General features: G+C 37.5%; 8 protein-coding genes and 1 pseudogene across 10 annotated transcripts; 7 read left to right on the top strand and 2 right to left on the bottom strand.

Moving 5' to 3' along the window:
• The first annotated feature begins 286 nt into the window (after window positions 1-286).
• Window positions 287-1,821, top strand: LOC103851436 (vesicle-associated membrane protein 714). The gene is made up of 4 exons (XM_009128290.3): window positions 287-654; window positions 804-994; window positions 1,077-1,240; window positions 1,394-1,821. Exons 1-4 carry the CDS (start codon window positions 435-437, stop codon window positions 1,482-1,484), a joined length of 666 nt encoding a protein of 221 aa, XP_009126538.1. The 5' UTR covers window positions 287-434; the 3' UTR covers window positions 1,485-1,821.
• Window positions 1,822-2,165: 344 nt separating this feature from the next.
• LOC103851435 (mitochondrial fission protein ELM1) lies at window positions 2,166-5,215 on the top strand. Its single transcript, XM_009128289.3, has 10 exons — window positions 2,166-2,543; window positions 2,916-3,148; window positions 3,225-3,321; window positions 3,540-3,689; window positions 3,803-3,929; window positions 4,068-4,180; window positions 4,264-4,327; window positions 4,421-4,514; window positions 4,607-4,715; window positions 4,823-5,215. The coding sequence occupies exons 1-10, from the start codon at window positions 2,358-2,360 to the stop codon at window positions 4,922-4,924; spliced, it is 1,275 nt and encodes a 424-aa protein (XP_009126537.1). The 5' UTR covers window positions 2,166-2,357; the 3' UTR covers window positions 4,925-5,215.
• A 667-nt stretch (window positions 5,216-5,882) lies between these two features.
• Window positions 5,883-8,962, top strand: LOC103851434 (ruvB-like protein 1). The gene is made up of 12 exons (XM_009128288.3): window positions 5,883-6,138; window positions 6,526-6,714; window positions 6,831-6,962; window positions 7,066-7,215; window positions 7,330-7,485; window positions 7,572-7,706; window positions 7,795-7,860; window positions 7,935-8,041; window positions 8,124-8,223; window positions 8,299-8,390; window positions 8,467-8,536; window positions 8,626-8,962. The coding sequence occupies exons 1-12, from the start codon at window positions 6,049-6,051 to the stop codon at window positions 8,713-8,715; spliced, it is 1,377 nt and encodes a 458-aa protein (XP_009126536.2). The 5' UTR covers window positions 5,883-6,048; the 3' UTR covers window positions 8,716-8,962.
• Window positions 8,963-9,200: 238 nt separating this feature from the next.
• Window positions 9,201-11,145, bottom strand: NIT-T4 (bifunctional nitrilase/nitrile hydratase NIT4). Its single transcript, NM_001302003.1, is given in 5 exon segments — window positions 9,201-9,501; window positions 9,581-9,862; window positions 10,121-10,414; window positions 10,686-10,865; window positions 10,954-11,145. Coding segments are annotated over 5 exon segments (1,074 nt in total). The 5' UTR covers window positions 11,120-11,145; the 3' UTR covers window positions 9,201-9,349.
• A 4,154-nt stretch (window positions 11,146-15,299) lies between these two features.
• Window positions 15,300-17,223, top strand: LOC103851432 (NAC domain-containing protein 89-like). The gene is made up of 4 exons (XM_009128286.3): window positions 15,300-15,557; window positions 15,757-16,010; window positions 16,135-16,368; window positions 16,730-17,223. Exons 1-4 carry the CDS (start codon window positions 15,356-15,358, stop codon window positions 17,069-17,071), a joined length of 1,032 nt encoding a protein of 343 aa, XP_009126534.1. The 5' UTR covers window positions 15,300-15,355; the 3' UTR covers window positions 17,072-17,223.
• Window positions 17,224-17,820: 597 nt separating this feature from the next.
• On the top strand, window positions 17,821-19,354 carry LOC103851431. Of its 2 annotated transcripts, XM_033283233.1 has the most exons (4): window positions 17,910-18,079; window positions 18,260-18,280; window positions 18,317-18,548; window positions 18,942-19,354. In XM_033283233.1, exons 3-4 carry the CDS (start codon window positions 18,393-18,395, stop codon window positions 19,110-19,112), a joined length of 327 nt encoding a protein of 108 aa, XP_033139124.1. In that variant the 5' UTR covers window positions 17,910-18,079; window positions 18,260-18,280; window positions 18,317-18,392; the 3' UTR covers window positions 19,113-19,354. The 2 variants fall into 2 exon arrangements, with proteins under 2 accessions (XP_009126533.1, XP_033139124.1); XM_009128285.3 differs by lacking the exon at window positions 18,260-18,280 and having other exon boundaries at window positions 17,821-18,079; window positions 18,356-18,548.
• Window positions 19,355-19,649: 295 nt separating this feature from the next.
• LOC103851430 lies at window positions 19,650-21,171 on the top strand. 2 transcript variants are annotated; one of them, XM_018656967.2, is made up of 2 exons: window positions 19,650-20,511; window positions 20,706-21,162. In XM_018656967.2, the coding sequence occupies exon 2, from the start codon at window positions 20,737-20,739 to the stop codon at window positions 21,001-21,003; it is 267 nt and encodes an 88-aa protein (XP_018512483.1). In that variant the 5' UTR covers window positions 19,650-20,511; window positions 20,706-20,736; the 3' UTR covers window positions 21,004-21,162. The 2 variants fall into 2 exon arrangements, with proteins under 2 accessions (XP_018512483.1, XP_009126530.1); XM_009128282.3 differs by having other exon boundaries at window positions 19,974-20,484; window positions 20,706-21,171.
• Window positions 21,172-23,965: 2,794 nt separating this feature from the next.
• Window positions 23,966-25,372, top strand: LOC103851429 (probable CCR4-associated factor 1 homolog 11). Its single transcript, XM_009128281.3, has one exon. The coding sequence runs from the start codon at window positions 24,362-24,364 to the stop codon at window positions 25,172-25,174; it is 813 nt and encodes a 270-aa protein (XP_009126529.1). The 5' UTR covers window positions 23,966-24,361; the 3' UTR covers window positions 25,175-25,372.
• Window positions 25,373-25,801: 429 nt separating this feature from the next.
• On the bottom strand, window positions 25,802-26,993 carry LOC103851428 (annotated as a pseudogene).
• Window positions 26,994-27,068: the final 75 nt, after the last annotated feature.

The following is a 27,068-nucleotide window of genomic DNA, read 5'->3' as shown; positions in this document are numbered from 1 at the left end:
AATTTGCGATAAATGAAATAGTCATATTCGTTTATATAGTAATCAATGATTTACCCAATCAGTGGTCGTTTAATGCTCTTGTCCTTGTCCATGTCCATGGTTTAATACATGGTTTAATCGTTTGCTCTTGTCCACCTCACTTTTCTATAATCAGATTAGATACTACAAACTAAATATCAACCAGAGCAGAATATCTAGTTACGATTTCTTCAGGATGAATTTATAAAATTATATGATTCCATCTTAGATAGTGAAATCCATTAATCAATTAACGTGTGCAATTGTCTAGGGGTTAAAATGTAAGAAACAAATATGTAGGGCCACTATTAACAACGTAATAATAAATCAAGGGCTTCATTTCCAAAACGTTTGCTCATAATAAGATTGTCGCCGGGAGGATCAGCGCGTGATCCACACTTCCTGACTCGTTTCCGATGGCGATCATCTACGCGGTTGTAGCGAGGGGGACGGTGGTACTAGCGGAATTCAGCGCCGTCACGGGGAACACAGGCGCCGTGGTGCGGCGAATCCTCGAGAAGCTTTCGCCGGAAACCGCCGACGAAAGACTCTGTTTCTCCCAAGACCGTTACATCTTCCATATCCTCAGATCCGATGGCCTTACCTTCCTCTGTATGGCCAACGATACCTTCGGAAGTAAGCCCTCACTTTCTCCGAATCGTGATTTTGAAGTCTCTCTGATTGATTCAGAGTCTTTGGTTTGCTTTTGTGTGATTTTTAAGTCTCTCTGATTGATTCAGAGTCTTTGGTTTTGCTTTGTGTGATGGTGATTTGAATTGTGTTAGGGAGGTTACCGTTTTCGTATTTGGAAGAGATTCATATGAGGTTCATGAAGAACTACGGGAGAGTGGCGCATAGTGCTCCAGCTTACGCGATGAACGATGAGTTCTCGAGGGTTTTGCATCAGCAGATGGAGTTCTTCTCTAGTAATCCTAGTGTTGATACTCTCAATCGTGTCCAAGGAGAAGTCAGTGAGGTAACTTAATGCAAAAGCCACAACCTTTTTTTCGCTTCTTGAAGTTGAAGTTTCATCATTTTTTCACTTTTGTTGTTTGTAGATTCGATCGGTGATGGTAGATAACATTGAGAAGATAATGGAGAGAGGTGATAGGATTGAGCTTCTTGTTGATAAAACTGCAACTATGCAAGATAATGCCTTTCACTTCAGGAAACAATCCAAGCGCTTACGCAGAGCTCTTTGGATGAAAAACGCTAAGCTCTTGTAAGGACCTCTCTGTCACTTGTTGATTTCCCTTTGACTGCTTTACTGATATGTTTCTTATAATAGAGATAAATAATGTTTGTTTGGACATTAGAATTGAATGATTTCACAAATTTCAACTGAAGCATGCTATTATTGTCTGTGTGTTGGCAGGGTAATGTTGACGTGCGTGATAGTTCTTGTGCTGTACATAATAATTGCGTCTTTCTGTGGAGGCATCACTTTGCCCTCCTGCAGATCTTAGTCTCAGAGACTCCATCGAAGGTAGATGATCTTTTCCGGAGCGTACAGCTTGAAGCAGACCACTGTTTTTGTAAATCACCCAGTTGCATCCTTCAGTTTTCAGTCTTGATTTATCATAAAAATGACAGTAAGCTTTGAGAGGTTACATGCCATGGTCCTCCTCGCTTTTATAACGCTCTTGTAAATGTTCACATTGCATTAAACTCTTTACCTTGTCTTAGATTTTTAGCCACTCGTGTGATTTTGTTCATTGTGTTTCCACAACTTTATTACGTTTGTCTCTTATGATTCTTGAATCTTCAATATACATCACATATGCGTAATTTATTTTGTTCAAATGGCACTTATTTTTCATTTTCTCTTTGGTTTATTGACTGACATTGATGCAAGTATGCAACAATAACAGTGCTTTTTATATACAAACATGGCAGTTATGCTGTAAACATGTTGTAAATTTTGATATTAATGGCCTATCAGACCAGCAGCTTAACAACATCATCAACTGCAGTAACAATTAAAAGCATGATTAGTTGCTTAGGTTATGAGCTTGCAAGCTAAACTCTAGGGTTAATTAAATTCTACATATTGGGCTTTAGAAACGGCCCATATGATCACTTCTCGAAACTTTTCAAAATGAGACATCTATTTACCGATTAATTTGTTTTTTGCATGACAGTTTAAGTTTGTCACTTTATTTACCAATGTTGCGTGATTAGCACATCTTCTTCCTCTGGTTTCTACCTTTCGCAAGTTGTGAAGCACGCGACCTTCCTTCCTCCTCTTTCGCTCAGAGTTGATCAAAATCAATCCCCAAATCTCCTCGGCGTGGGGTTTTTGATCTGATCAAGCAGTAGAAGAATCACCACCCCGCGGCATGAGGCCAATCCTATTGCCGGATCCACCCAGTCTATCCACCGGCGTACCCGAGATTTTCGAACAAGGCGGACCTCAGAACGTCGTCAGACGCGCCGTCGTCATCGGAAACGGTTTCCCCGGCTCCGAGAACCAGTCCATCGGTCTCGCTCGTGCCCTCGGCTTGGCCGAAAACCACCTACTCTACGTGAGTTTCCGATTTAGCCTTAACAACAATGGCTTCGATTCTACGTTTATAGCTTGCTAAAGTGCTGTTCGTTTGGTTGACGCAGCTACCTGCGGCTGCGTCAATTTTTTTAATAAACTTTTGTTCGTTTCATTGATGCCGGTACTGCGTTTGCGTCTAAACGCTGCGTCATTCGATGAAAAAATCTGCGTCTGTGATTAAAACTGCGTCTGCATCGACGAAACAAACAATAACTATTTTCATTGAAGCCGAAGCCAAAAACTGCGGCAACCAAACGAACATGACTTAAGTTGAAATTGGCGTTGAAGTTCATGAACAATGGTTGTTTGGTTCGCTGAGATTTTCTATCTTTTTTTTTTTTTATGATGGAAGCGAGTGACGAGGCCTAAAGGAGGGATACATGAGTGGCTACACTGGCTCCCTGTTGGTTTCCACAAGAAGTTGGAGTTTATCCTCAGGCATCTTTACCTCTACTCCAGATTGATGCTTAGTTCCAAACAAACTAAATACATATCCTCGGAGAATGGTGGCAGTGTAGGCTTGTCTTCTATTCTCGAGGCTGACGTGAAGGAGATTGTGACCATGGCTCGTGAGACCTATGAAAAGTAATCTAACTTTTTCTCAAAAGTTCAGTGTTCTGTTTTGGAATTTAGCGATTTTTTATTTCCTTTTTTTTCACAGGGATGGCCCGTTGGTGGTGATTGCGTGTGGGAGAGATACAGTTTCTATCGCTAGCTCAATAAGGCGTCTGGCTTCTGAAAACGTCTTCGTTGTTCAGGTTTGTTATAAGATTTTACATGGTTTGTTATGTTACTTAAAGACACTCTAGACTTAGCTTTGAACTACTGTTTCAGTCTTCAAGATAAATTTTTGATTAAGTATCTAGAGGGAAGATTTTTTTTTTCCTGAATCATGTAATCAGCTTAAAAAGGACAGAGTTTTATTCCTGGACCCTCTGAATTCTAAATAATTGATCTCTGGTCTTCACTTTTGTAGATACAACATCCTAGATCACACTTAAATAGGTTTGACATGGTGATAACCCCTCGTCACGACTATTATCCTCTTACCCCCGAAGGGCAAGAGCAGGTTCCTAGATTTATGCGTAGTTGGATAACTCCACGTGAGCCACCTCAGGATCATGTTGTAAGTGCCTTGGTTGTTGCTCTATTCTCTTTTTCATCATTTTACTGGCGATGAAACTTCTTGTGGAAATTTCATTTGTAATTAATACCGTGAATGGACACACCTATTTTCAGGTCTTGACTACTGGAGCTCTACACGGGATCGATTACGCCACACTCCGTAAATCAGCTAGTGCATGGCATGATGAGTTTGCTGCTCTTCCAAAGCCCTTAGTTGTGGTTAACATCGGCTGGCCCAGACGTAAGTTCTGTTACTCTTTTAAGTTACTAGACAGCTTTCTAACACTTCCAGCATATAGCACATGAGCCCCTTTTTTCTTTTGAAAACTGAAGTTTAGACCTCATTACCATGGTTTTTCTTGTTTTTTTTCCTGAACAGGTAACTGTCGTTATGGAGCAGACCTGGCAAAGCAGCTAACAGACGCCCTTCTTAGTGTCCTTGATAACTGTGGAAGTGTCAGGATTGCTCTCTCCTACAAAACCCCGGAAAAGGTCTCCTAACACATATTTCTATTAACTGTGATAGTTTTAGCTGATGCTCTTGAGATTCATCTGGTATTTTATTATTCATTTAGGTTTCAAGAGTAATTTTCAAAGAATTAGGAGATAACCCAAAAGTCTACATCTGGAATGGCCAAGGTACTGGAGTTCCTTCCACACAAAAACTTACTTCAGCTTTGTCCACAAGTACAATGCAATTGACAAAAGTTTGTTTTTGAAATGCTAATTCAGAACCAAATCCTTACATGGGACATCTAGCTTGGGGTGATGCCTTTGTAGTGACAGCAGATTCTGTCAGTCTCATAAGCGAGGCCTGCAGCACCGGGTATTTAGTACACTGAGATAAACCCTTTCAGTTTTTTCATTCTTTCCCTACAATTCAAAACTATAATCTGATTATTCCTTTTCCTGCTGCAGGAAACCAGTGTACGTTATTGGAACGGATCACTGTAAATGGAAGATTGCAGATTTCCACAAGTCTTTGAGGGAGCGAGGAGTTGTCCGCCCATTTACGGGTTTCGAAGACGTAAGTACTCTTTACATCTTCATAAATATTTGTAGAGTTATCTTCTCCCCCCCCCATTTTACTCCATGTCTTCATGATCTGATTTGATTCTAATGGGTTTTATATAGATGTCGGAGAGTTGGAGTTATCCGCCATTGAGTGACACAGCAGAGGCAGCTATGAGAGTACGGAGTGCATTAGCTGCACGTGGATGGAGTCTACGCTCTTGAAAAATACTATTAACTCTAAAATACAATCGGATGTGCAGAGAAAGAAAGGAAAGGTGACAATACCATTTTAAAAGGGTGATTTGCGTTTTTTTGTGCCCTAAAGTTTTGCTCATATATATTACCAATAGCAAACCAAATCTCTAGTTCTTCTCAATTGGATTGGCCCTTGTGATATGAAGAGAGAGTGAAAAGTTCATTTCCCGTTTGTATTTGACTTGAATGTGTAGAATGAAAAATGTCTAACACACAAGTTTTTGCTCTCGCATGTTCAATAATCTTGTTTTTGGTACATTGACATAAGGAAATATGCTCTTGAATTTTCCCTTGAATGTGATACATATATTGAAATATGTACAAGGAGACAACGTGGAGAAGTAAAAGACAAGAAAGCAATGTTGCTTTGAGAAACATATGCCGTTTTGGCCGATAACTCCGTACAACATACTACATCCTCAGGCTCAGCTATAAGTCTTAGCAGATGAGTCCAGTTTTGGTTTCCCACTGAGATCATGTACCGAACAAATTCACAAATCGTCTTAACTTCAGAAGGTCACAGACGTCTGGGAAGACGAACTGAAGATCTTGGTTTGTCTCTGTACACTTGAACCAGAGCTGCTGCTTTGTATACAAACAAACCAAAACAGCAAAGGATTCAAACTTGTCATTCTGAGGCTTACGCGACTTTGAACAAATTACAAAACAACACCCTTTTTTATTATTCGTTACTATATTCTAGTTTCGCCTCTTTCATTTATTTTTTTACGATCTTGAGTCTACTCTAGAGTAAGCATTTGTATGACTTTTTTTACCACCTTTCTCTTTCCCACTACTACTTTTTAATGACCGGTGACTGCTACTAGTAGTGAGATAACAGAACAGGGATCCAGAAGATTGTTTGCTCTAATTGTTATTTCTTCAACTTAAAATTTTAAAAGTTGGGGTGTGATTACGTAAAGAAAGTATAATAGAAGGGCTATTGTTGCAACAAAAATTAGTAACATATAGAAAAGGAGAGGTTTCGCCTTAAACATCAAAATAGAGCTCAACTCTTCCGCCGTCGTCGTCGTCGGAGAATACATCAAATAGTCATCTCAGAAGGAGAATAAGCTAAGGGGTTGAGGGAGATGGAGAAAGTAAAGATTGAAGAAATACAGTCCACCGCCAAGAAACAGCGGATTGCTACTCACACTCATATCAAAGGCCTCGGCCTCGAGGTTCTTCTTCTTCTCTCTCTCACACTGAGTATCTCTCTTTGAATCTAGTAGATTGCAGTAGTTTGCTTTAGGTCCCCGAGTTTAGAGTTTAAAGTTTAAACCTTTTTATAAGGGTTTTTAGCAAAACCCAAGCTTTTTTTTTTTATTTGCAAAGTTTCAATCTTTATTGCATCTATTTGCTGAAGGATGCTTTGATATATTGTGCTGAAGGGTGTTTTGAGACCGTTAAGACATGCTTTCTTTGGTGTTGTCATTCACTGTGTTGCTTACTGACTAGTTGTGGTTCTTTTTGACTAAGATTATTTTTTTCTAGCATTAGTGTGATCTCTTTCTATTCCTTGGAGTATTATTATGTCCAATTGCTAATTTACTCTCTCCTTTTTCTAGCCAACCGGGATTCCTATACCATTGGCGGCTGGATTCGTCGGTCAACTCGAGGCTAGAGAGGCAGCTGGTCTTGTAGTCGACATGATTAAACAGAAGAAAATGGCTGGCAAGGCTCTTTTGCTCGCTGGACCTCCCGGAACTGGTAAAACAGCTTTGGCTCTTGGAATATCACAAGAGCTGGGAAGTAAGGTAATCACGGAATGTCATGTATCCTCATTGGCATCTTCATCAGATTTGGTGTACATGTTTTTTTTTCAAATTCATGTTTAGCTTTATGTTATTTGGATTGTTTTTTTTGTTTGCAGGTTCCCTTCTGTCCAATGGTTGGATCCGAGGTTTACTCATCGGAGGTTAAGAAAACTGAGGTTCTCATGGAGAATTTTAGACGTGCCATTGGTCTACGTATCAAGGAAACCAAAGACGTCTACGAAGGAGAGGTTTGTGTGCTGCTATTTTTTTGTCAGTTTCTTGTGTTGTGTTCTTGTGTAGTAGCATGTCTTTTTGTTGTCAGATTCTTAAGATGTTTTCCTTGAGTTGCAGGTTACGGAGCTGTCCCCAGAAGAAACTGAAAGTCTTACCGGAGGTTACGGCAAAAGCATCAGTCATGTTATCATTGGACTCAAGACAGTCAAAGGAACCAAACAGTTGAAGTTGGATCCCACTATCTACGATGCCTTGATCAAGGAAAAGGTTATTTGTTTTGACTTCTTTGCACCCTGTACTGTCTTCATATGTTTGGTTCACAGGTCCAAATAGATCATCATTGTGTCCTGAAGTTCTTATATTTAACTCTTTTACTCTCAGGTAGCTGTGGGTGATGTTATATACATTGAAGCAAACAGTGGAGCCGTCAAGCGGGTGGGTAGAAGTGATGCTTTTGCCACTGAGTTCGATCTGGAAGCAGAAGAATATGTTCCACTCCCCAAGGGAGAGGTCCACAAAAAGAAAGAGATAGTGCAGGTTTTTACTTTTCTATGATCTTTGCTTATCCCAAGAACTCTCCCTTGTGTGATAGCCTCTAAAACTTTTCGTTCACTTTGGTTTAGGATGTGACGCTTCAAGATCTGGATGCAGCAAATGCTCGACCACAAGGTGGCCAGGATATACTTTCTTTGATGGGGCAGATGATGAAACCTCGAAAGACAGAGATCACTGATAAGCTGCGGCAAGAAATTAACAAGGTTGATCTTCTTCACTGAGACCTAAACTATACTTGTTTAACTTTTTGTTAAAAGGACTAATAGTATAATAGTGTATGATTATTTGCAGGTCGTGAACCGTTATATAGATGAAGGTGTTGCAGAGCTTGTTCCCGGAGTTCTATTTATCGATGAGGTAAGTTTTCTCATTCCACCATGCTCAGGACTCATGAGCAGTGATCTAACTTTCTTTAAATCACAAATCTTTAGGTTCATATGCTTGATATGGAGTGCTTTTCTTACTTAAACCGTGCTCTGGAGAGCTCCTTGTCTCCAATAGTGATATTTGCAACAAATAGAGGAGTCTGCAACGTTAGGTGAGGAGAAATATATAAACCATTATGCTTCTTCTTTGTGAATTTGGGTTCAACTTAGTGTTGTGATTCACATTATTTGCAGAGGGACTGATATGCCGAGTCCCCATGGAGTCCCTATTGACTTGTTGGATCGGTTGGTCATCATCAGGACTCAAATCTATAATCCCTCTGAGATGATACAGGTTACTCAGTTGTCATTTAGTTTTTTTTTATTTCAATTAATCAACAGCCTTCTAATAGATTTGTTATGTGATCAGATTATAGCCATTCGTGCGCAAGTAGAAGAGCTAACGGTGGATGAAGAATGCTTGGTCCTACTTGGGGACATTGGGCAAAGAACATCGCTAAGGTTTTAAGACTGAACCAGCATCATTGCTTCTTTGCAAGATTTTTCTCTCTCTCTCTAAACCTTCTTGTGCTTACAGGCACGCGGTTCAGCTTTTGTCTCCTGCCAGCATCGTGGCGAAAATGAATGGTCGTGACAGTATCTGCAAGGTACTTCCTTGCAAATCTCAAACGATAGAGCAGTCTATAAATGAATGTTATGGCTGTTTATCTCTTGTTTTTTTTCTGTCTTTTGACAGGCTGATATAGAGGAAGTAACATCACTCTACCTTGATGCCAAATCTTCAGCGAAGCTTTTGCACGAGCAACAAGAAAAATACATCTCATGAGAACCCTAATCGAATGCAACACTAGTCGAATGTTTCATCAAAATATTTCATATTTTTTTGCTCTAGTTGCTTCTCTTTTAGCTATTGTGTAATGCCTGTGAGATGGAGAAATTTTAAACTTGATGGGATAGAATTGGTTTCTCTGTGACCAGAAGTGGTGACTGGAATGCATCTTTGGTTGTGCAGTGTTCTGTCAGCTTAAGCCTTGGTTATTATTACCTGCATTAGTTGAGCTTCTTCATGTTGAGTTTCCTGGTTCCATAATAGACTTTTAGACAAATTCTTCAAAGAACAAACAACTTGTAAAGTCTATTATCATGAGATATTACTGGAAACTGGAGTGCTGTGTATGAGGGTATCCCTGATTCCTACAATAATATCTGGATCAAATCTATGAACAATATAAAAATTTGGGGTGTCTTTGTAAGAACCTGGCACGGTCGGAAACAGAGACATGTTATATATTCTTCTTCTTTTTTTTTTTTGAAAAGAAAAATTGTTATTATATATTCTTCAATGCATAACACTTTGGATCTGATAATGATTTCAATTACAATTCTTGACGAGGGTTATTAAAATATACATAAAGAAAGTCCCATAAGTCTTTGACGTTGTCACGTTGAGCGTTGGTCTCTCAGTTTTTGACGGTCTCATCTTTGGTTACCTTGGACGTGAAGCTAACCGCTTTCCTCGGGTGCTCCTTTATGTTCAAGCTAAAAACTTCAGGCCTCGAGTAATGACCGACCACATCAAAGTCAAACTTAGCTCGTGCTATGTCCCCAAGATCTGTCAAAAGATTTTTATGAACATGATTGGTCCCAGCTAGATTAACTGATAAACAAGTGTTTAATAGTAATATTATTACCTAGATCAGCTGAGATAAGACCCTCTCCTTCATAGTTTGGTCCAGCTAGAACAATCCCCAAAGGCGAAATGATAGAGCTTCCACCAGCACAGACAACAGAGTCCGGTGTGAGGCTCTCTTCTGAACCGGAAAACGTGTATTCCGGTGGTGGAGGATAGTCTTTACGGCGACAGAATTGGTTAGCTGACAAAACAAAACAGCCTCCTTCAAGAGCGATGTGAGTCATTGACGCTAGCCAAGTTTCTCTAGCATCAGCAGTAGGTGCACAATATATCTCAATGCCTGCATAAACCATAACACAATGGTACTTACTTTTAACAAGCCTGTAAGATACACATTCTCCATATCCGAGTTTGGTCATGAGCATAGGCTAGTGAAGCATTCGTCTACGACCCTCAACATTTTAGAAATAAATTACATATACATAGGCTACCAAATTTATTTTTAAAAAATTATATAAACTTTTACCAAATTATCTCTAGTTCGCAAAATCTCAGGACCGGCCTTGTCCCTATCTATGGAATCTAAAGAGAGACTAACCTTTGGCATACATAGCGGTTCTTAAAGATGGCATCCTATTCTCCCAACAAATAGCAGCACCGATTTTCCCAATCGGAGTATCGAAAACAGGGATGGTTGATCCATCTCCGAACCCCCAAATGCAACGTTCAAGAGCCGTAGGCATGAGTTTCCGGTGCTTACCCAAGAACTGACCATGTGAGTCAAAGAAAAGGACAGAGCAGTATAACGTATAACCTTCCCTCTCAATCACACCCATAACCAAGAACACTTTGTACTTCCTAGCCATCTCCGCCATACGTTCCACTTCAGGGCCTAAGAGTTAGCACCAAGATTAGTCAAAACAAAAAGGAATATACTTTACACTAACTAGAGACTCAAACTTAACCCCATTCATCTGGTAACTAAAGACAACATCTTTGATCTCATCAACAATGTAGTGTAAACTTAACAAGACCGTCTAGCTCAGTTGGTTGAGTACAAGGCTCCTAACCTAGTGGTCGTGGGTTCGAACTATTGTAACAAATTATAAGTTACAAAAAAAAAAATTACAATGTAGCGTAAACACTTAAGGTTTGAGCTTTACCGGGAACATCAATAGCAGAAGCAAGATACTTGCGAAAGTCGTCTCTTCCTTTAGCCGTTCGAGCACCAATGGCCAACTCGAAGCTGGAGCCGCGAGGATATCCGCCGATGAACGCCTCCGGGAACACAACGAGCTGTGACCCATTATCCGCCGCCTCGGCAAGTAGCCTCTCCGCCTTATCTGCAACACCATAGGGAAGATCAAAAATATTAAAAGACACAGAGAGTACCATACAACCAACAAAAACAATGGAGGAAGGTGAACCTACCTAGCGTGGCGGGAGTATCGTAGAAGATGGTGCATGCCTGGACGACGGTTGCTCGTACGATGGAGGAGGAGTCGCCGGACATCTCGATCTCTGGGAAGATTTGATTGCCGTTGTTGATCGGAGGAGTGGACGTGACGAGAGACATATCTTGTTGGTGAGTGGACATGGAAGGAAGGAGATCAAACTCTGTGTAGTTGTTGTAGGAAGGAAACGGGTGATTGTGGTTCTCTCTTATAAATTCGAAACGTTTATCTCACCATTTTAATATTACTTACTTTAGTTTCATTTGTTTTGTATGGTTAATTTTTTGTTTTTAAAAACAAGTTGAACAATTTATAAATTGAAAAAGTTGCATAAACTTAGAGAAAATGGTTAGTAAATTTACATAAATTCGCTAAAAATACATTGATATTTAATCCGAAAACATATAGATTTATGATGACCAAGTCGAATTAATTTGCACTTAAAAAACATTTTTTTTCTTTCTTTTTATATTTTAAACTCTAATATCAAGCAAAACTCTAAAATCCACGCTGTTTGAGCTAAAAATCTTTCAATTTTTCATACAAGTGACGTCATCTTTATTCGTCGACAAAAACGAATCTCTCTAAATTTTCTCTTACGTCTCTGACGCTGACCTTACGAGGTATATGTTTCTTTTGACTTTGTCATGGTTGGCGAATGATTCCTTTATGAAGGCGGCTATCATCTTCAAGTACTTCGCTACCAGTTATATGCATCCATGATCCATATTATATTATTATTAAATATCCTAGGTCCCGTAACTCGTTTTTGTCTGCGAGACATAGATCGAAACTCCTATGTTCTCAGAAAAAAAAAACTAGTTATTTCTTCGTTTAATATTTTTAAAAAATAATTTAAAGTATGCTTGTTTATCGTTATCGTGGTTAGGTAACAAATCCCGTGACAAGAAAGGTAACAACTCAATATTTTATATTTGATTTGTATGGTTACAAATTTTGTTTACACTTGGCTACTGCTTATGATAAATATATGCTCATTCGTAGCTTTTTCGTGTCATAATCAGAATATTTTTTAACAAGGTATGAATAATTGTATCAGTTTAGATAGAATATATTCCTAGTTGTCTCAGTAGCTCTTTTTATTCGGCCATACTGAAATATAATAATAGCTTTAAACGTATTTAGATTAATGCCCTAATTTACTTTTTATGCTTAACATTTCGGGGTTCATGATAAAGGTTTTTGTTGGGTTCTGTGGAAATTATTAATTTGATGATACTTTTGTTGAAAATTCTAGTCAATTTTTCTGATGTGGTATCCGGAGGGTCCCGAGAGGTCACCTGGTAATATCCACTTTCAATCTTCGAAGTTCGAACACTCCAACGTCACCTCTTTTCCAATAAAGATAAGTATTACGTATGCCTCTATTGCTTTACTGAATTATAAAAGTTGAATATAATTATATCTTTTTATAAATAAGATTTGGTGAGTTGATAAGGTTTGGGGGTACCAGCTAGACCGGCAGGGATAGGGCTGAGCTCACACCCGAGTCTCTTCTTCGACCTGTACCCGCATACCATTTACAATCGATAGATAGTTAGTCTGTCTGATTCTGTTCTCGAAAAACGCTAGTCTTCCGACTGAAAGGAACGTCTCTTACTAAGGGGATTCTGTTTGGAACGAGGAGAGGCTCCGGCAATCATAGCACCGCGGTCGAAAAAACGTGCTTCCTTCAAATAACACACACCATAGGCCATCCTCAGCCAAAAAAAAAATTAATCCTCTCTCGATCTCCTAAAGCTGGAGAAATGTTTCGCTCTATCGAACATACAAGGAATTGGAGGTAGTATATATAAACCACAAATAAGTGTATGAATTGAAATTAGTTGTTACAAGCAAATTTTGATATATGCTATTTAGAATGTGAAATTATTTTCAGCATCATTTCCACATCAGGTTTTTAATCCATGTTGCACCTTTCGTTGTTGACATAAGTATTAACAGAAATAAAAAAAAATAAAGAAAAATAATTTAGATGGTACATTTATTAGCTGGTTAAAATTTCTACAAGAAATATATGATCTGTAGAATGTGATATGTCCAAGACTATTTTATGAAATTTTGAATCTAAAAATTACGAGACTTTAAATTTTGTCCTAGATTTTTATTTTATAGTCTCATCTAAACGATAATAATTGGAAAACTATTCCTTATGCATGTTTTCATATTGTTTTCCTATTTATAATTGGAAAAGTAAAGAAAAAAGTTAATTGTGAATCTGTCAAAAACATAAGAATCAATTAAATAAATATTGTCTAGATCTAACAAGGAAAAGGAAAAAGTAATCCCTATTTGTTTTGCTGTTTTTTTATATAAACTCCAGTAATAATCACCATGGCGTGTTCAAACTAATTAACTCAAAATCTTCTGAAAGCAAAACATGTTCGACGGCTCTTCTTCACACTGTCTCGTCGGGAAGTTCTTCACGAACTCAACTCCACCGTCTGCTGCAGACACAGAACAAACACTCCGGAAACAATGGGTTTTCTCCGGCGACATGACTGTCAAAAAGCTAGACGACGGTCATACGTTCTTGTTCGAGTTCACACAAAAGAATGACAAAGAAAAAATTCTTAAAAGGCGACCTTATAACGTCAATGGAGTCCTCATTGTAATAAAGGATCTAATCTCTTCAGACACCATTGACTTCACTTCAGACTCCTTCTTGGTCGCTGTCGTGGGATTACCACTGTACCTCTGCACTGATGAGTTTCTCCCCACGCTTCAATCACAAGTTGGCGACAACAATGCCGTTTTTCACGGAATGTCTAATAACAACAGGTTCATCTACCTCCGAGTAGATGTTGACCTCAAGAAGCCACTCCGACCAGGATTCTACATAGGCCAAAACCAAAACCGGTTCGTGGGGTTCAAGTACTTGAACCTAGGAGACTTCTGTTACAACTGTGGAATGATAGGCCACGTGAGAGAAAAATGCGTCCAGGTTAAGCTCCCTGTAGAACGTGCCTTGAACGCCACGTCAAGAACTCATGTCTATGGCCCTTGGCTAAGACATTCTTCTGTAGAAACGTCTTGCCAACTTAATCTGATGATATTACCTAATGATGTTGGTGAGTGCGAGAAGAGTCTCACGTATCCTCAGTTCTGTATAGAGGTTGAGTTTAAGATGCTCGCTGTATGCAACACTATCACCGAGTCCGCAACAACATCCATTAGTAGATTTCGTTTCCCTTGTTCTTACCTCTACACAGAAATAGAGTCTACAGATTCTATAGCAACTTCGAAAGCGTACGAGGTTATAAGAAGGGAGATCTACGAGAAGACTCCTTCCTCTCTTGGCTATGTTAGACACATGCCTGACGTTACCGAAAGTCTTGTGGAGGAGTTGAAACTCATCCAGAAAGATAAGTTTTCTTGTGACGATAAGTGGTTGACTCTTAAACTTCAAATCATCTTACAATACCATTTAACGCATGTTGATCACGAGACACTGCTCTCGATTTTTCGGGAACGGTCCATCGAGAGAGAGATAGAGTTTTTGATCAAGAAGAGAGTGGAGAAGAACGAGAACTTGCTTTCTTTGTCTTCATGGGAAGATCAAATAAGAGAAGTGATATCTGAGATGGGCTTCACACGTTATATGCACCACTCTTATGTGTCTAGAAGAGCCAATAAGGCCATGTTGGAGGCGATTCAGATTGAGATTGCATCGATTAGATGTACGGTACCTGCAGATAGATCTACGGTTTGCAGGTTGAAGCGTTTCAAAGTGCTTGGACCAGACATGGATCGGCTTGAGCCTTGTGTGATATGCACTGAGGAGATGTTTCTTGCGGAAGAAGCAACCTCTATGCCTTGCTGCTCTCATGTCTTTCATAGCTCTTGTATTGAAAAATGGTTTCAAGTTGGTAACAAGTGTCCGCTTTGTGGCTTCATGTTACCTTCACAAAAATAAACAATTATCATTGTAATTTTTTTTTCTCTTTTGTAGTAATTTACAGTCTCTCTATTTTGGCTCACTATGATGTATAGTATGTGATGTGTTGGGGTCTTATAATCTATAGTTTTTATAATCAATATACTTTGTTAAGAAGAATGAAACATTGATGCCAATGTGATGTGAGCACTAGCCAAGAAAGGGCTTTGTAGTTGTAAACTAAATTAAAAGTCTTAAATTGAAACTAGGCGAAAACACCAAGGATGTAACTGAAATAAAGTCTTATTTTTAACTAGCTCTAGTGACGTGGCAATCAGACATGCATCATGCAATAACTACGCAACACCTAGGCAAAAACACATGTTATGTCTTTTTCAGAACTCAAAGTTAAGTAAGCACTGACAAGTTCAGAAATTCGTTTTTACATTCGAACTCTCTAGAGACCGGAAAACACTTCTTCATGGAGGCGGAGGCGATGGGAGGTTTTAAGGACACGGCGGCGTCAGTGGAAGCGGCCACGGTGTTTCCGGGGTTCAAGTTCTCGCCGACGGACGTGGAGCTGATCTCGTATTACCTGAAACGGAAGATGGATGGTTTGGAGCGGTCCGTTGAGGTTATACCGGAAACTGATATTTACAACTTCGAGCCTTGGGATTTGCCCGGTTTGTGTTATATGACATGCTTTTGTTATATTTATTCATAATTTTCTTCTACTTCAATCTCTAAGCATTGTCCTGTGTTCTTTGTTTTCTATTCTAATCGATACCCCTTTTGCTCAAACAAGAACAAAGTGTGTTATCGTGGAGTGTGATAAGAGAGTTAATGTTCTTGTTTTCTTGAATTTTTTTAAATAATTTGCAGATAAGTCGATAGTTAAATCTGATACGGAATGGTTCTTCTTCTGTGCCCGAGGCAAAAAGTATCCACATGGGTCACAGAACAGGAGAGCAACCAAGATGGGATACTGGAAAGCCACTGGGAAAGAACGTGATGTGAAGTCTTCTTCTCAAGTCATTGGGACAAAGAGGACGCTTGTCTTCCATATCGGTCGTGCACCAAAAGGCGAAAGAACCGAATGGCTTATGCACGAGTACTGCATGAAAGGAGTTTCAATGGTAAACTCTTCTGCGACTCCTTTCTTTGTCATACATTGTTTAACATAATTAAGAGTTAACTTTGGCTACTTGAGATGTTCTGGTCTTTGTCTCCAGTTAATTAATTGATTTTTCTAAATTTTAGGATGATGCTTTGGTTGTGTGCCGGCTTAGGAGGAACAAAGAGTTTCATACTTCTACAAGTCAGAAGGCACCAGAGCCAGATTTACCAACAGAGAAGCACATGGTCATGCAAAATGGTGGTGCTGCTAGTTCTGGAAGCCTCACTGATTGGGACAGCATGGTTGATTTTTACCTTGCCGGTGAGTCAGGGGAGGAGCTTCTCAACGAGATGGCAGAAACATCAAAAAATCTACAGGTTTGTCCCCTCTCCTCAAGGCAGGACCTAATTTAGGGGCCACAATTAGCGTAAATCTTTATTAAAAAAGTAATCCGTGGGCGTAAGACTATGTAGATTGGCTTTCAAAATTAGGGGCTAAAAAGGTAATTGTGGGCGTAAGACTATGTAGATTGGCTCTTAAAATTAGGGGCTAAGACAAATGTTTCATTAGGCTTTGCCAGGATCGGTACAATTAACCTCCTGTTTCTTTTTGCTTATGTTCCACTTTCTATGCCATATAGTTGTTTCTACCCAACTAACTTTTCACATAGGGCATGATGGATGGTTCTTGATTAATTAATGTAGTTGTTGATTAAGTTTTGTGTGTGTGTGTGTTTAGGTGCAAACTGAGGACGATTTCTTTGCGGATATACTAAAGGATGAAATCATCAATGTTGATGAAGCGGTCACCACGGGGAACATAGCGAACGAAGTGCCAACACTTGAATCAGCATCAAAGGCTATAAGGGTGCTTCCTTTACCAAGCATGATAGACAAACAGATGGCTTCGCTGTTAGAGGAAAGACCATCAGAGCAGAAGAAATGTAAAGGGAGCAGTGGCACAGACCAACTGTCAAGTTGCTTCGTGGGGATATACTCGATCAAAACTGTAAACAGGGCACGATGGGACGTTATTATATGTTTAGTGGCTCTCATTGTAATGTTCTTTTGTCTAGAGTAAGGCTATGGAATGTAGTAAGAACCAATGTCATGTGTTGTTCTCGATGTTGAGAAAAGAACATATATATCCTGTCTGAAGCTTTTTTTGTGTAGGCGGTTTATGTTTATGGATTTAAATGTTTTAACTTCACATCTGTCTCTTTTTGGTTCGGTTTATTGAACTGATGTTAAATCGAAATCTGGTTTTGTCACACTTGATAATATTGATTAACTGAGCTGGAGGTTCAGACAAAAAGGAAAGGCAGAAGACACCAATAAACAACGTACAAAGAAACACACTCAGTTTAAGTAAACGACCTTAAAAAAACAGAGCACGAATAAGAACCACATAACTATTCCGACAGAGAATCAGAGAGATGAGTTGTTGCAACCAATCAGAATGCATCATTCATCATTCTATAGAATTCCAGAAATTTATACCGGTTACAAATAAAAACTTTTTAAAATCAATTCCAAACATTTCATTTTTGGAATGAAACTTAAAAATAAATAATTTGCAAAATAAATCATTCTTTTTATTCAATATATTTCTTTTAAAAACAACCTGTTTCAGTTTAATTTCCTTATTATAGTACTGTTCGTAACTTAGTGGTAACACAAGAGGTTGATTGATTCTCTTGTTTAGTCATCTTAGCTACAAAATATTAACATTCTTTAAATTAGTTATCCTGAATGTTGGATCAGGTCAGGTTATAGAGATAAGATTTGAAAATAAAGTAGTAAATGTTTAATGGTTTTCGAAAAATGTTTAAATAATTTTAGGTGTGTTAAATCACAAACACAAATAGATAAAATGGTGGGGGTAATTTTGTAAAATTAGTCATTTTGTGTTAATTCCGTACTATTCTATCCGTCTATTCAAGACGGTAGATTTGTCTCCGCCGCCGTTAAAAAATATCTGCTTTGCGTTACTTTCCTCTCGAATCCGTTTTGGAGAAACACAAAACAACAAACTACTTCACTGCGTCATCCGGTAATGAAGTTTGGTTTCAGTCTTCAATCTCGATCTGTAAGTTCTGCGCCAATCGTAACCGTATCGTTACCTCTTCGTTGATGATTTGATATCTGTGAATTGGTGCTGTTAAAATCGCATTCTTGTAATCACTAGATTGATATATATTTGGATTTTATTTCATTGATTGATTTAATCTTTTTTTTTTTTAATTAAATTGTTTCTACTTTTGGATAGGTGAATTAAAGTCACATTATCTCTTCAAGTGTTGACCTTTAGATTAGGTGTGATGGTTCTTGGATGTGTGGTGTAATTGGAGTTATCTTGGAACAGGTTTTGTAGGAGGAGCTAAATTAAGAATAAAAGAAAAATGTCGAGGCCGATAATGATCGTCTTTCTTCTGGTTATACTCATAGTCACCTCTCAGTTTGAGTGGAGGCAACCGCTTCTTGAGCTTGATGCTGCTTCTAGCCTGTCTCAGAAACACCAGCAAATTGCAAAGAGGGAAGAAGCTGTCAAAGAGAAGGTACTCATTGATTCTTAACTTATGGACTAGTGTTACATTTAACAAGAGACATGCATAGAGTCTCTTATCTTGTAATTTTGTGCACAGTTAGTTTTTTTTATAAAGAATTGAATCTCATTTCTTTATACTTTTCCTCTTTTTGAGAATATGTCCTGAGGCCATTGGTGACTGATAAAGCATTCTTTATACTGCATTATAAAAAATTGGTTTGAGCTTTCTTTGATTGCATGAGATTATTGGAGAAAAACAACATAGATTCTAGTTGTCTATGTTTCGAGCCTACTTTTGAACCTGAATATACCTTACAGCTTGTCCTATTTTTCACTAAGATGCAAAGACTTTTACATTCTAACAGTTGTTTTGTTTTTCTTCTTGTTGTGTTGATCGATACAGATCATCTTGTCACAAGAGAGACATATTCAGAGGCTAAATGACCTTGTACGAAGTCTTCAAATGCAGTTACTGCGATGCAGAGGAGAGAACGAGACACAAAACGCCACTGAAACCTCCCATCTCAACAAGGAGTTTATTGAGCTCGAGAGGAAACCCATTGTGGAAGACTAGTTTGGACCCAAATGGTACGTAAAAGCTGTGGGGAAGCAATCTTAAAATTTCCAAGCTCCAACTGTTGTATTTTATTTCTTTTGCGCTGATGATTTGATTAGTAGGATTGTCTTAATTAAGGTTGAAATATTCGAGTGTGTAATGAAATTTGAGGGTTAGGGTACTTGTAATAATCCTTTTATATGGTTTGATGCTATTATTAGCAAAGCATATACACACATGACTATTGACATAATCTTATACATGTGTGCCTTTGTAGAGTCAAAGTTTGGTTTTGTTGTTAGGTTTTACTTTGAATCAGGGTAACAAAAGTCTAAGATGACAAAGACAATCTTATGTCATATGATTCTTCCATTCTATTTGAAAATTTTGTTTTATGATTCATGATTCCATCAGTCAGAGCCTAAATCTCACCAACCACAACACTCCATCATTGTTGGCCGTGCGTCTAGCGGTCCAAATTCACATTCACCAATATTAATCAATTTTCAACAATTGTTTGATGCGATACTTTGAAATGTTCTTTGAAAAATCATCATCTAAGAATATTTATTTGTAAGAAAAACAAATCATTTTGAAGGTTATACTAGTTTGATCAAAAAAAAAAGAAGGTTATACTAGCATCTTACATATCAGTATATCACCTACCCATATAACTTGCATTTGTTTTGTCACACCTATTTAGCTACATTATTACCTTAGAGCATCTCCAACACATTGCTATTTTCACCTCTATAATAGCATTTAAAGGTGAAATTGCTCTAAACCACCTATATTTCTTCCTCTATAATAGAGATCTCTATATTTTCCTCTATAAATAGAGGAAGAAATAGCATTCCTTTATTTTTTACTATATAATTGAAAATTGTTATTATAGAAAAATACATTGGAGCATATCTCACCTCTATTATAGAGTTCCTCTATTTTAGAGGTGAAAATAGCAAAATACATTGGAGAATTACAAGTTCGAAATAAATGGTCTTTTCCTCTCTCAATTTGAATTTGAATTTTCATGATTAAAAATAGTATGAAACAAGACAAAGTATCTCGTTTGTATTTATCCAAATACTATTTGGTAATAAATGCAATTTCAAAGGCCAAGTCATATACTCCATCTCTTTAGTAATATTTTTCAAATACATTTATTGTTAGAAACATCTCATTTTTACAAAAGAAAAAAAAAATCTCATGAGTATTTATTTTGATAGATAGATAAAACTAATCCTACTTACTAATTAATATGCATTCAATGAAACCCTCTCTCATCTTGTGTGTCTATCTGCCTATATATAACAACAGCCAATAACATGAAGACCTCAAACTTTCTTCGTTAACTCTCGAGAACAAAAACAAGAACAATAGGTTCACCAAGGTGAGCTTACTTTGAACATAGATTCAAGTAATTTTGCTGAAATATTGTTATTTTGGTCTTCACTTTTTGATTGATAGACAAATTAGTCATCCGATTGATCAATTCTACTGTGTTTTAGTTTTCATGATATATATGTACATGTTTTATATACCCTCTCAACCTCCGTCGCAATTTTTTTCTGACGCAAGCATTGATTTTAATTTTATTGTGTTTTTATTCAGGTTCCTATATTATTCTTGGAAGGCAAGAAACATGAATCAACAAGAAGCTGCGAGTACACTTGGACTTGATCTGAAACTAAATATACTGGATTCATCTTTGCCCAGAGAGAGTCCATCTTCATCGTTATGCTCGGAAGAAACTGGAGGTGGAGGAGGAGACGCTGTGGTTGTTGGTTGTCCTAACTGCATCATGTACATCATCATGTCTTTGGAGAGTAACCCTAGATGCCCTAGATGCAACAGCCAAGTTTTGCTTGATTTTCTCACAGGAAACTGTAGCAAGAAGAGTAGTGATTAATAAAAAGCCAATTAAAAATGTTCTTTCCTTTGTTTTTCTTTTCTTGTTTTGTTGCCACATATATTGATAGTTAAAATTATACGACGCAAGGATGTGTTCATAAAACATAAATATATATAGACACATTTGTTTTCCAAGAATTGTATTATTCATTACTTTTCAACAGGTGATTACGTCGATAACCATTATAAACTTGTTTCTTATAGCGGTTTTTAGCAAAATAAAAATGTTTTTAGCGATGAAATTATGGATATTAATGACGGACGCATATACTCTTCAAAACAATGATAATATTCCTTTTTGGGTACTTGATATTTCCTGACAATTGCAACGAACAATAATTTGGACCCTAATAATTTTATAAAAGGAAAATTAGTTGTTGTTGACTTGTTGTAAGTTCAATGTACTTGTACGTGACATAACTACGTGTTTAATATGAAAAATGTGGAACAATGACTTTTCTCTTTTCCTTCATGTGCACTTAGCAACTCTAGCTTTAAAAGATAACTATATGCAGATATAGTCATTTAAATATATACACACATCATACATCAAATAATAAATAGGTTTGGTTTACTTGTTACCAAAGTTGTTGAACTAACATATTAAATGTCTAAAAAATCTTGAAGAAGAGTTGTTCTTATTATGAATGTGAAAAAACTTCACCTAAACTTACTATAAAAATGCATGTTGGTTTTCACATTAATGTCGGGTTCAGCATTACGTGTGTTTCGTTCCTTTCCAAACTATCAGAAGAAACAACACGTATTACTTTTCTACTAGTCTACTACCCCTTTTTTTTCAATCGCATAAATTAGCAAAAATTTGAGTTTTTCATAAAGTTTTTAACACTATTTTTTTTGTTAATCAGAGAGATGGTGGGCTCAAACCTAACTAATCTTAATAAAAATAGTATCAACGATTACTTTATACTTTATCCTGGTTTTTTAATAAAATTTAAGACATGGTTGGCAAAGATTTTACTTCTTCCAATCAAAAAGTTAGACAAAATAACATATTAGTGATTTCTTTATATGATTTCCTTTCATTGAGTATTTTCTTTATCCATATTCCTTTGTGTGGTCACCAATCGATTAGAGACACCAACTTCTTTTGAGTCTCTTGTGTTCTTTTATCCATAGTTTCAGTGAGTTTAATAGTAATTATGACAAGGCCCAATACAAAAGATTTCCATGAACCAAGAGGTTATCGGCTCTTTTATTTTCTAGTCGCCACAAGTTACATTCATATACTTCCCCATCACTCCGTAAAAAGTAAAAACCTAATCTAATGAGTTTAAAAATCGCCCAAAGTTTGAAGAAGTATGCAGCTACGCTATGTTGCATACTTACATGTGAATCGAAATCGAAATCTCCGTGGCAACCATTGCCAATATGTTGGTGACGTCCTCTCTCTTTTTCTCTTCATTTCTGTCACTATATATATATATATAAGTTTACATCTTTTTCATTTCTATACATATTATATATATATAAGCATGCTAATACATCCGTAGATATGAATATATGATCACCGATCATAACTTAGCAATAAAAAACTGATGATGCTCAACATGTAAGAATTTTTCTTTCCGTATCGATGAACAAATATAACAAGCTAGAAAAATGATATGGTGATCCAAGTGTTGAAAACTAAAACGGTTAAAAGGTTTTTATAAAATTAATTTCATATGCCAAATTTAGCTGAAGGTATGGATTTAGAATATACATGTACACGTTTTTTAAAAAGAATGTCAAATTTATGCATCCCAAAAAACATTTTAACAACAAATGTGACTATTGTTCAATGAGTTTGTCAAAAGGTTGAAAATTTTAGATTGAGAAGCAGCGCTTTTCTAATATTTTACATGTTATATATAAATCAAAATAATAAATTATGCCTTCATTTATCACTTATGGAACCTAACAGGTTGGGGAAACCAATTGAAATGCAAACAAGAAGTACCATTTCGTGATCCCCTCAAAGGAAACAATGGCCGCCTTTCTAAAACTCGAAGGCGGCGGCTGCGCCTTTCCCGAAAAGGAAAGTGTATCCCATATCGTGGAGCTTCAAGGCCACGTCCTTCACTGTTTTTTTCCACTCCAACGGATTCGGCCACTTGCTCTCTATCAATGGCATCGAGTCTGGTTCCGTCTTAACCGGTCATCAAGTCATGGAGTTGTGGGATCGCCTCTGCGCTGGTTTAAAGGCCAAGTATACGTACTAAGATTAAAAATTCCCACTCTTTAATTTATCTTTGTATGTGTCAAATGTTCACGTGATGTATATATCATATGGTGGATGGTCAAAGGAGAATATTACAAGGGTCCATGAAATGACATTGAATGGGAACAAAAGATTGGTGTTAGATGGAAGTGTGGGAATGATTATGAACACTATGTGATGAAATATTATGATGAAGAAGATAATAAGAAGAAGGATAAGAGGATTGAAGATGGAGAGAGGATGGTGTGTTGTGATATAAGTGAAGTATGGCAACACACAAGGTGTGTTGGTGACTTGGTGTTCAACACAATGAGAAGTTCCTCGCATTTTTCTTTTTCAAAGTTGTGACCAACATCTTATTCCTCTACTCTTTTTTGCCTTAAATCATTCATGTTATAAAACTTACTTCTATCTACTTCTTAAAAATAACTATATACTTCAACGTGTGTTTATTTGGGAAAATACCAAAGAAGGAAATATACTTATTAATATGTAAATTTACCAACAAAACCCCTATTCATGGAAAGAAAAACCATAATCACAAAACATATTAGTATTACACATTTGTATTTGTACTTCATAAAATATACTTAGCGTACATAGAGTAGTTTCGTATTTTGTACTTTATCCAGCTTTTAGGACCAAACGTTACCTTTTCCTAATCAATTATCCAGCTTTTTGGACCAAACGTAACCTTTTCTTCAAAATGTAATCTTAAAATACGTTAGATATTCATTGTTTGTAACCTTGACCGCACAGACAATCTAACATATATAATCCCTTGTATTATACTAACTAATGGAGATGAGATGTATTTCATTCATTAAATTAATAACGACTTGGATGTGCAGATACAATGATTGGGGGATACAAAAGCAGCCAGCTTGGACCGAGTCTAAACACAGAAGTTGCATTTGTAACAACAACCCTGAGAGTCAAAGCGTCTCCACGACGCGTTTCTCACACTCCACCACCACTTCCTCCTCTCTTCACGTCTCTCCTTTCCTCGTAACTCTTCACTTCGCTTTTCCTTTTCCACAAAACACCTATATATACCTCAAAATCTGCACATGTCAAAATTAGAAACAAATAATAAATCTAAAGTCGAAGAAGAGACTTTGAATCGATAACGATGATCACTCCTTCAGTGGTGGTTCGTGACGTTTGGGCGGATAATCTAGAATCCGAGTTCGAGCTCATCAGCGGAATCGTCGAAGACTTCCCGTTCATCTCCATGGACACGGAGTTTCCCGGCGTGATTTACAAGGCGGATCTCCGCCGTCTAAACCCCGGTTACCTCTACAAGCTTCTCAAATCCAACGTCGACGCTCTCAGCCTCATCCAGGTCGGTCTCACTCTCTCCGACGCCGACGGAAACCTCCCCGATCTCGGCGGCGGCGGCGGAGGGAGCCGATTCATCTGGGAGTTCAACTTCCGCGACTTCGACGTCGACCGCGACCCCCACGCGCCGGACTCGATCGAGCTCCTCCGCCGCCACGGGATCGATTTCGACCGCAACCGCAGCGACGGCGTCGAGGCGAAGAGGTTCGCGGAGCTGATGGTGTCGTCGGGGCTGATCTGCAACGAGTCGGTGAGCTGGGTGACGTTTCACAGCGCGTACGATTTCGGTTACCTCGTGAAGATCCTCACGCGCCGGGAGCTTCCGGGGTCGTTGGGGGAGTTTCTACGGCTGCTCAGGGCGTTTTTTGGGGAGAGAGTGTACGACGTGAAGCATATGATGAGGTTCTGCGAGCGGAGGTTGTTTGGCGGTTTGGACCGGGTGGCTAGATCGCTTGAGGTAAACCGGGAGGTTGGGAAATGTCATCAGGCCGGTTCGGATAGCTTGCTGACGTGGCAGGCGTTTCGTAGGATGAGGGATTTGTATTTTGTGAAGGATGGGCCGGAGAAGCATGCCGGGGTTTTGTACGGTTTAGAGGTTTTTTAAAGAAAAAAAAATTCGGCTTGGGGATTTAATTATACAGTAGAAAATGAAAATTCTTTTTATTCATCCTCGTTTCTTCAGAGTCAGCAACATATATGAAATTATGAATCATCACAACAGAAAATAAATTGACCAGAAACTTTTTTTTTGTAACACCGACCAGAAACTTAAACCATAATATATACGATATTCGAGTTTCTATGGTTTTAGTTTTTACCAAATATGGACCCACCTAAATGATGAAAATAATTTATGATAATATAGTTTAACAAAAAACAATGGAAAATGATGTGATATAATCAATTTTGAATTGTTTTAAAGTATTTTATTGAAGATCATATATTTAAATAATAATTCTTTTTAAATATTTCTATAACTGGATTTATAATTATATATATATATATAGTTTTATTTCAATTATTCATATATCAACTGAGTTTTAACCAAACCAAATTAAACTTTCAAGGTTGTTTTATTAAGTTACAGATATCCTATAAGTTAGTTCAAATATATTATGTAAGAAAATCGTATTGAAACCCGAATATTTGTTAACACATCCTTTAAGGTATAACTTTGAAATCAGAAGGAAAATTGTAAATCATAATTTACTCATCCTCGTCTAAAACTGGAAACCATAATTCACATCTTTGATTTTTATATATTTCTTAAATGGTTCACATATAATCTTGCATGATGGAATCATAAAACATACTGTATATAGTAAAGAGAACTAAAATAAAATCAAATTATTCACAATATTGTAACACACATGACACATTCATGGGGATCCGTTTCTCATCTTAAATGAAGAGGTTTGGTGTGAGTTATCATCATTATCATCAACAGGATTAACATAAAGACGAAGCAATCTGCCAAGTGAGTTTCCACGGCGGTCGTGTGGTGGCCCAAGAACTGAACAGACGTCCACAAAAGCCCGGACGATGAGATTGTGTTGAGGAGGAGGGTTTATGTCCAGGAAACACCTAAGAAGCTCCTTAAGATCATCATCTGTTTTAATATCTCTCTCCTTGATCATCTGATTCATAGACATCTTGTAATCTTCGAATGGATTGGATGATTCCTTAGCCATTGCGACGCTCTCATCAATCTTAGGACATGGGCTGCGTAACACCGTGGGAGAAACCGGTAGTCCTGGGGTGTAGTGGCTGTGAGATGGAGGCGGGACGGTGGAGCCGCAACCACAGGGCATGAAAATGGGCTTGAGTATGGTTTTGAGTGTATATTTCATCTTCTTCTTCAAAGGCATTTTTTAAAAAAAGAGAGGAAGGGAAAAGAAGTTGAGATTATTGAGTGAGGAGGGTGTTGGTGTGGAAAAGGTTTGTTTAAAGAGGAACTTCTTTTTTTTAAAACTTAACTTGAAGATTCAGCATTGCTCCTTGCTTGGGAAATGCACAATTTTGATGGATTTTTTCTCTTTTCTGTAAGAAAAATATTTCGATATGATTCGGTGAAGTTAAAGTTATTGTGCACGTCATGCTATCATTTGGAACTAATAACTACCCTCTTGTGTTCTGGTGTTTCCCTTAACTTTCTTATAAAAGGATTCATACCAAAATGAAATCATTCAAAGTAGATCTTAATCAAATTTTATCTAGACCAAACAGTAATAATATTTTTTATACCAAAAGTCTCTACACAAATTCAAACATAATCATAGTTTTTGCTGTTAATGAGTTATAAAACAGTAATAATAATATTTGACTGTGGTATATAATTAACTACAAACTCGTTTACTTATAAAAAATCTACAAACTCGTTTTATCAATTTTTATATAAAACAGTAAAATATGCAATCTAACAGTAATAATATAATATGTGATATAGTGTGCTCATCTCATAAAAAAAACTAATAATTTCTGCAAATTTAAAATATAAA

The sequence above is a fragment of the Brassica rapa genome, chromosome A02 (genome assembly GCF_000309985.2).
Source record: "Brassica rapa cultivar Chiifu-401-42 chromosome A02, CAAS_Brap_v3.01, whole genome shotgun sequence".
Taxonomy (NCBI): domain Eukaryota; kingdom Viridiplantae; phylum Streptophyta; class Magnoliopsida; order Brassicales; family Brassicaceae; genus Brassica; species Brassica rapa.
This window is presented reverse-complemented; position numbering and strand designations above follow the sequence as displayed.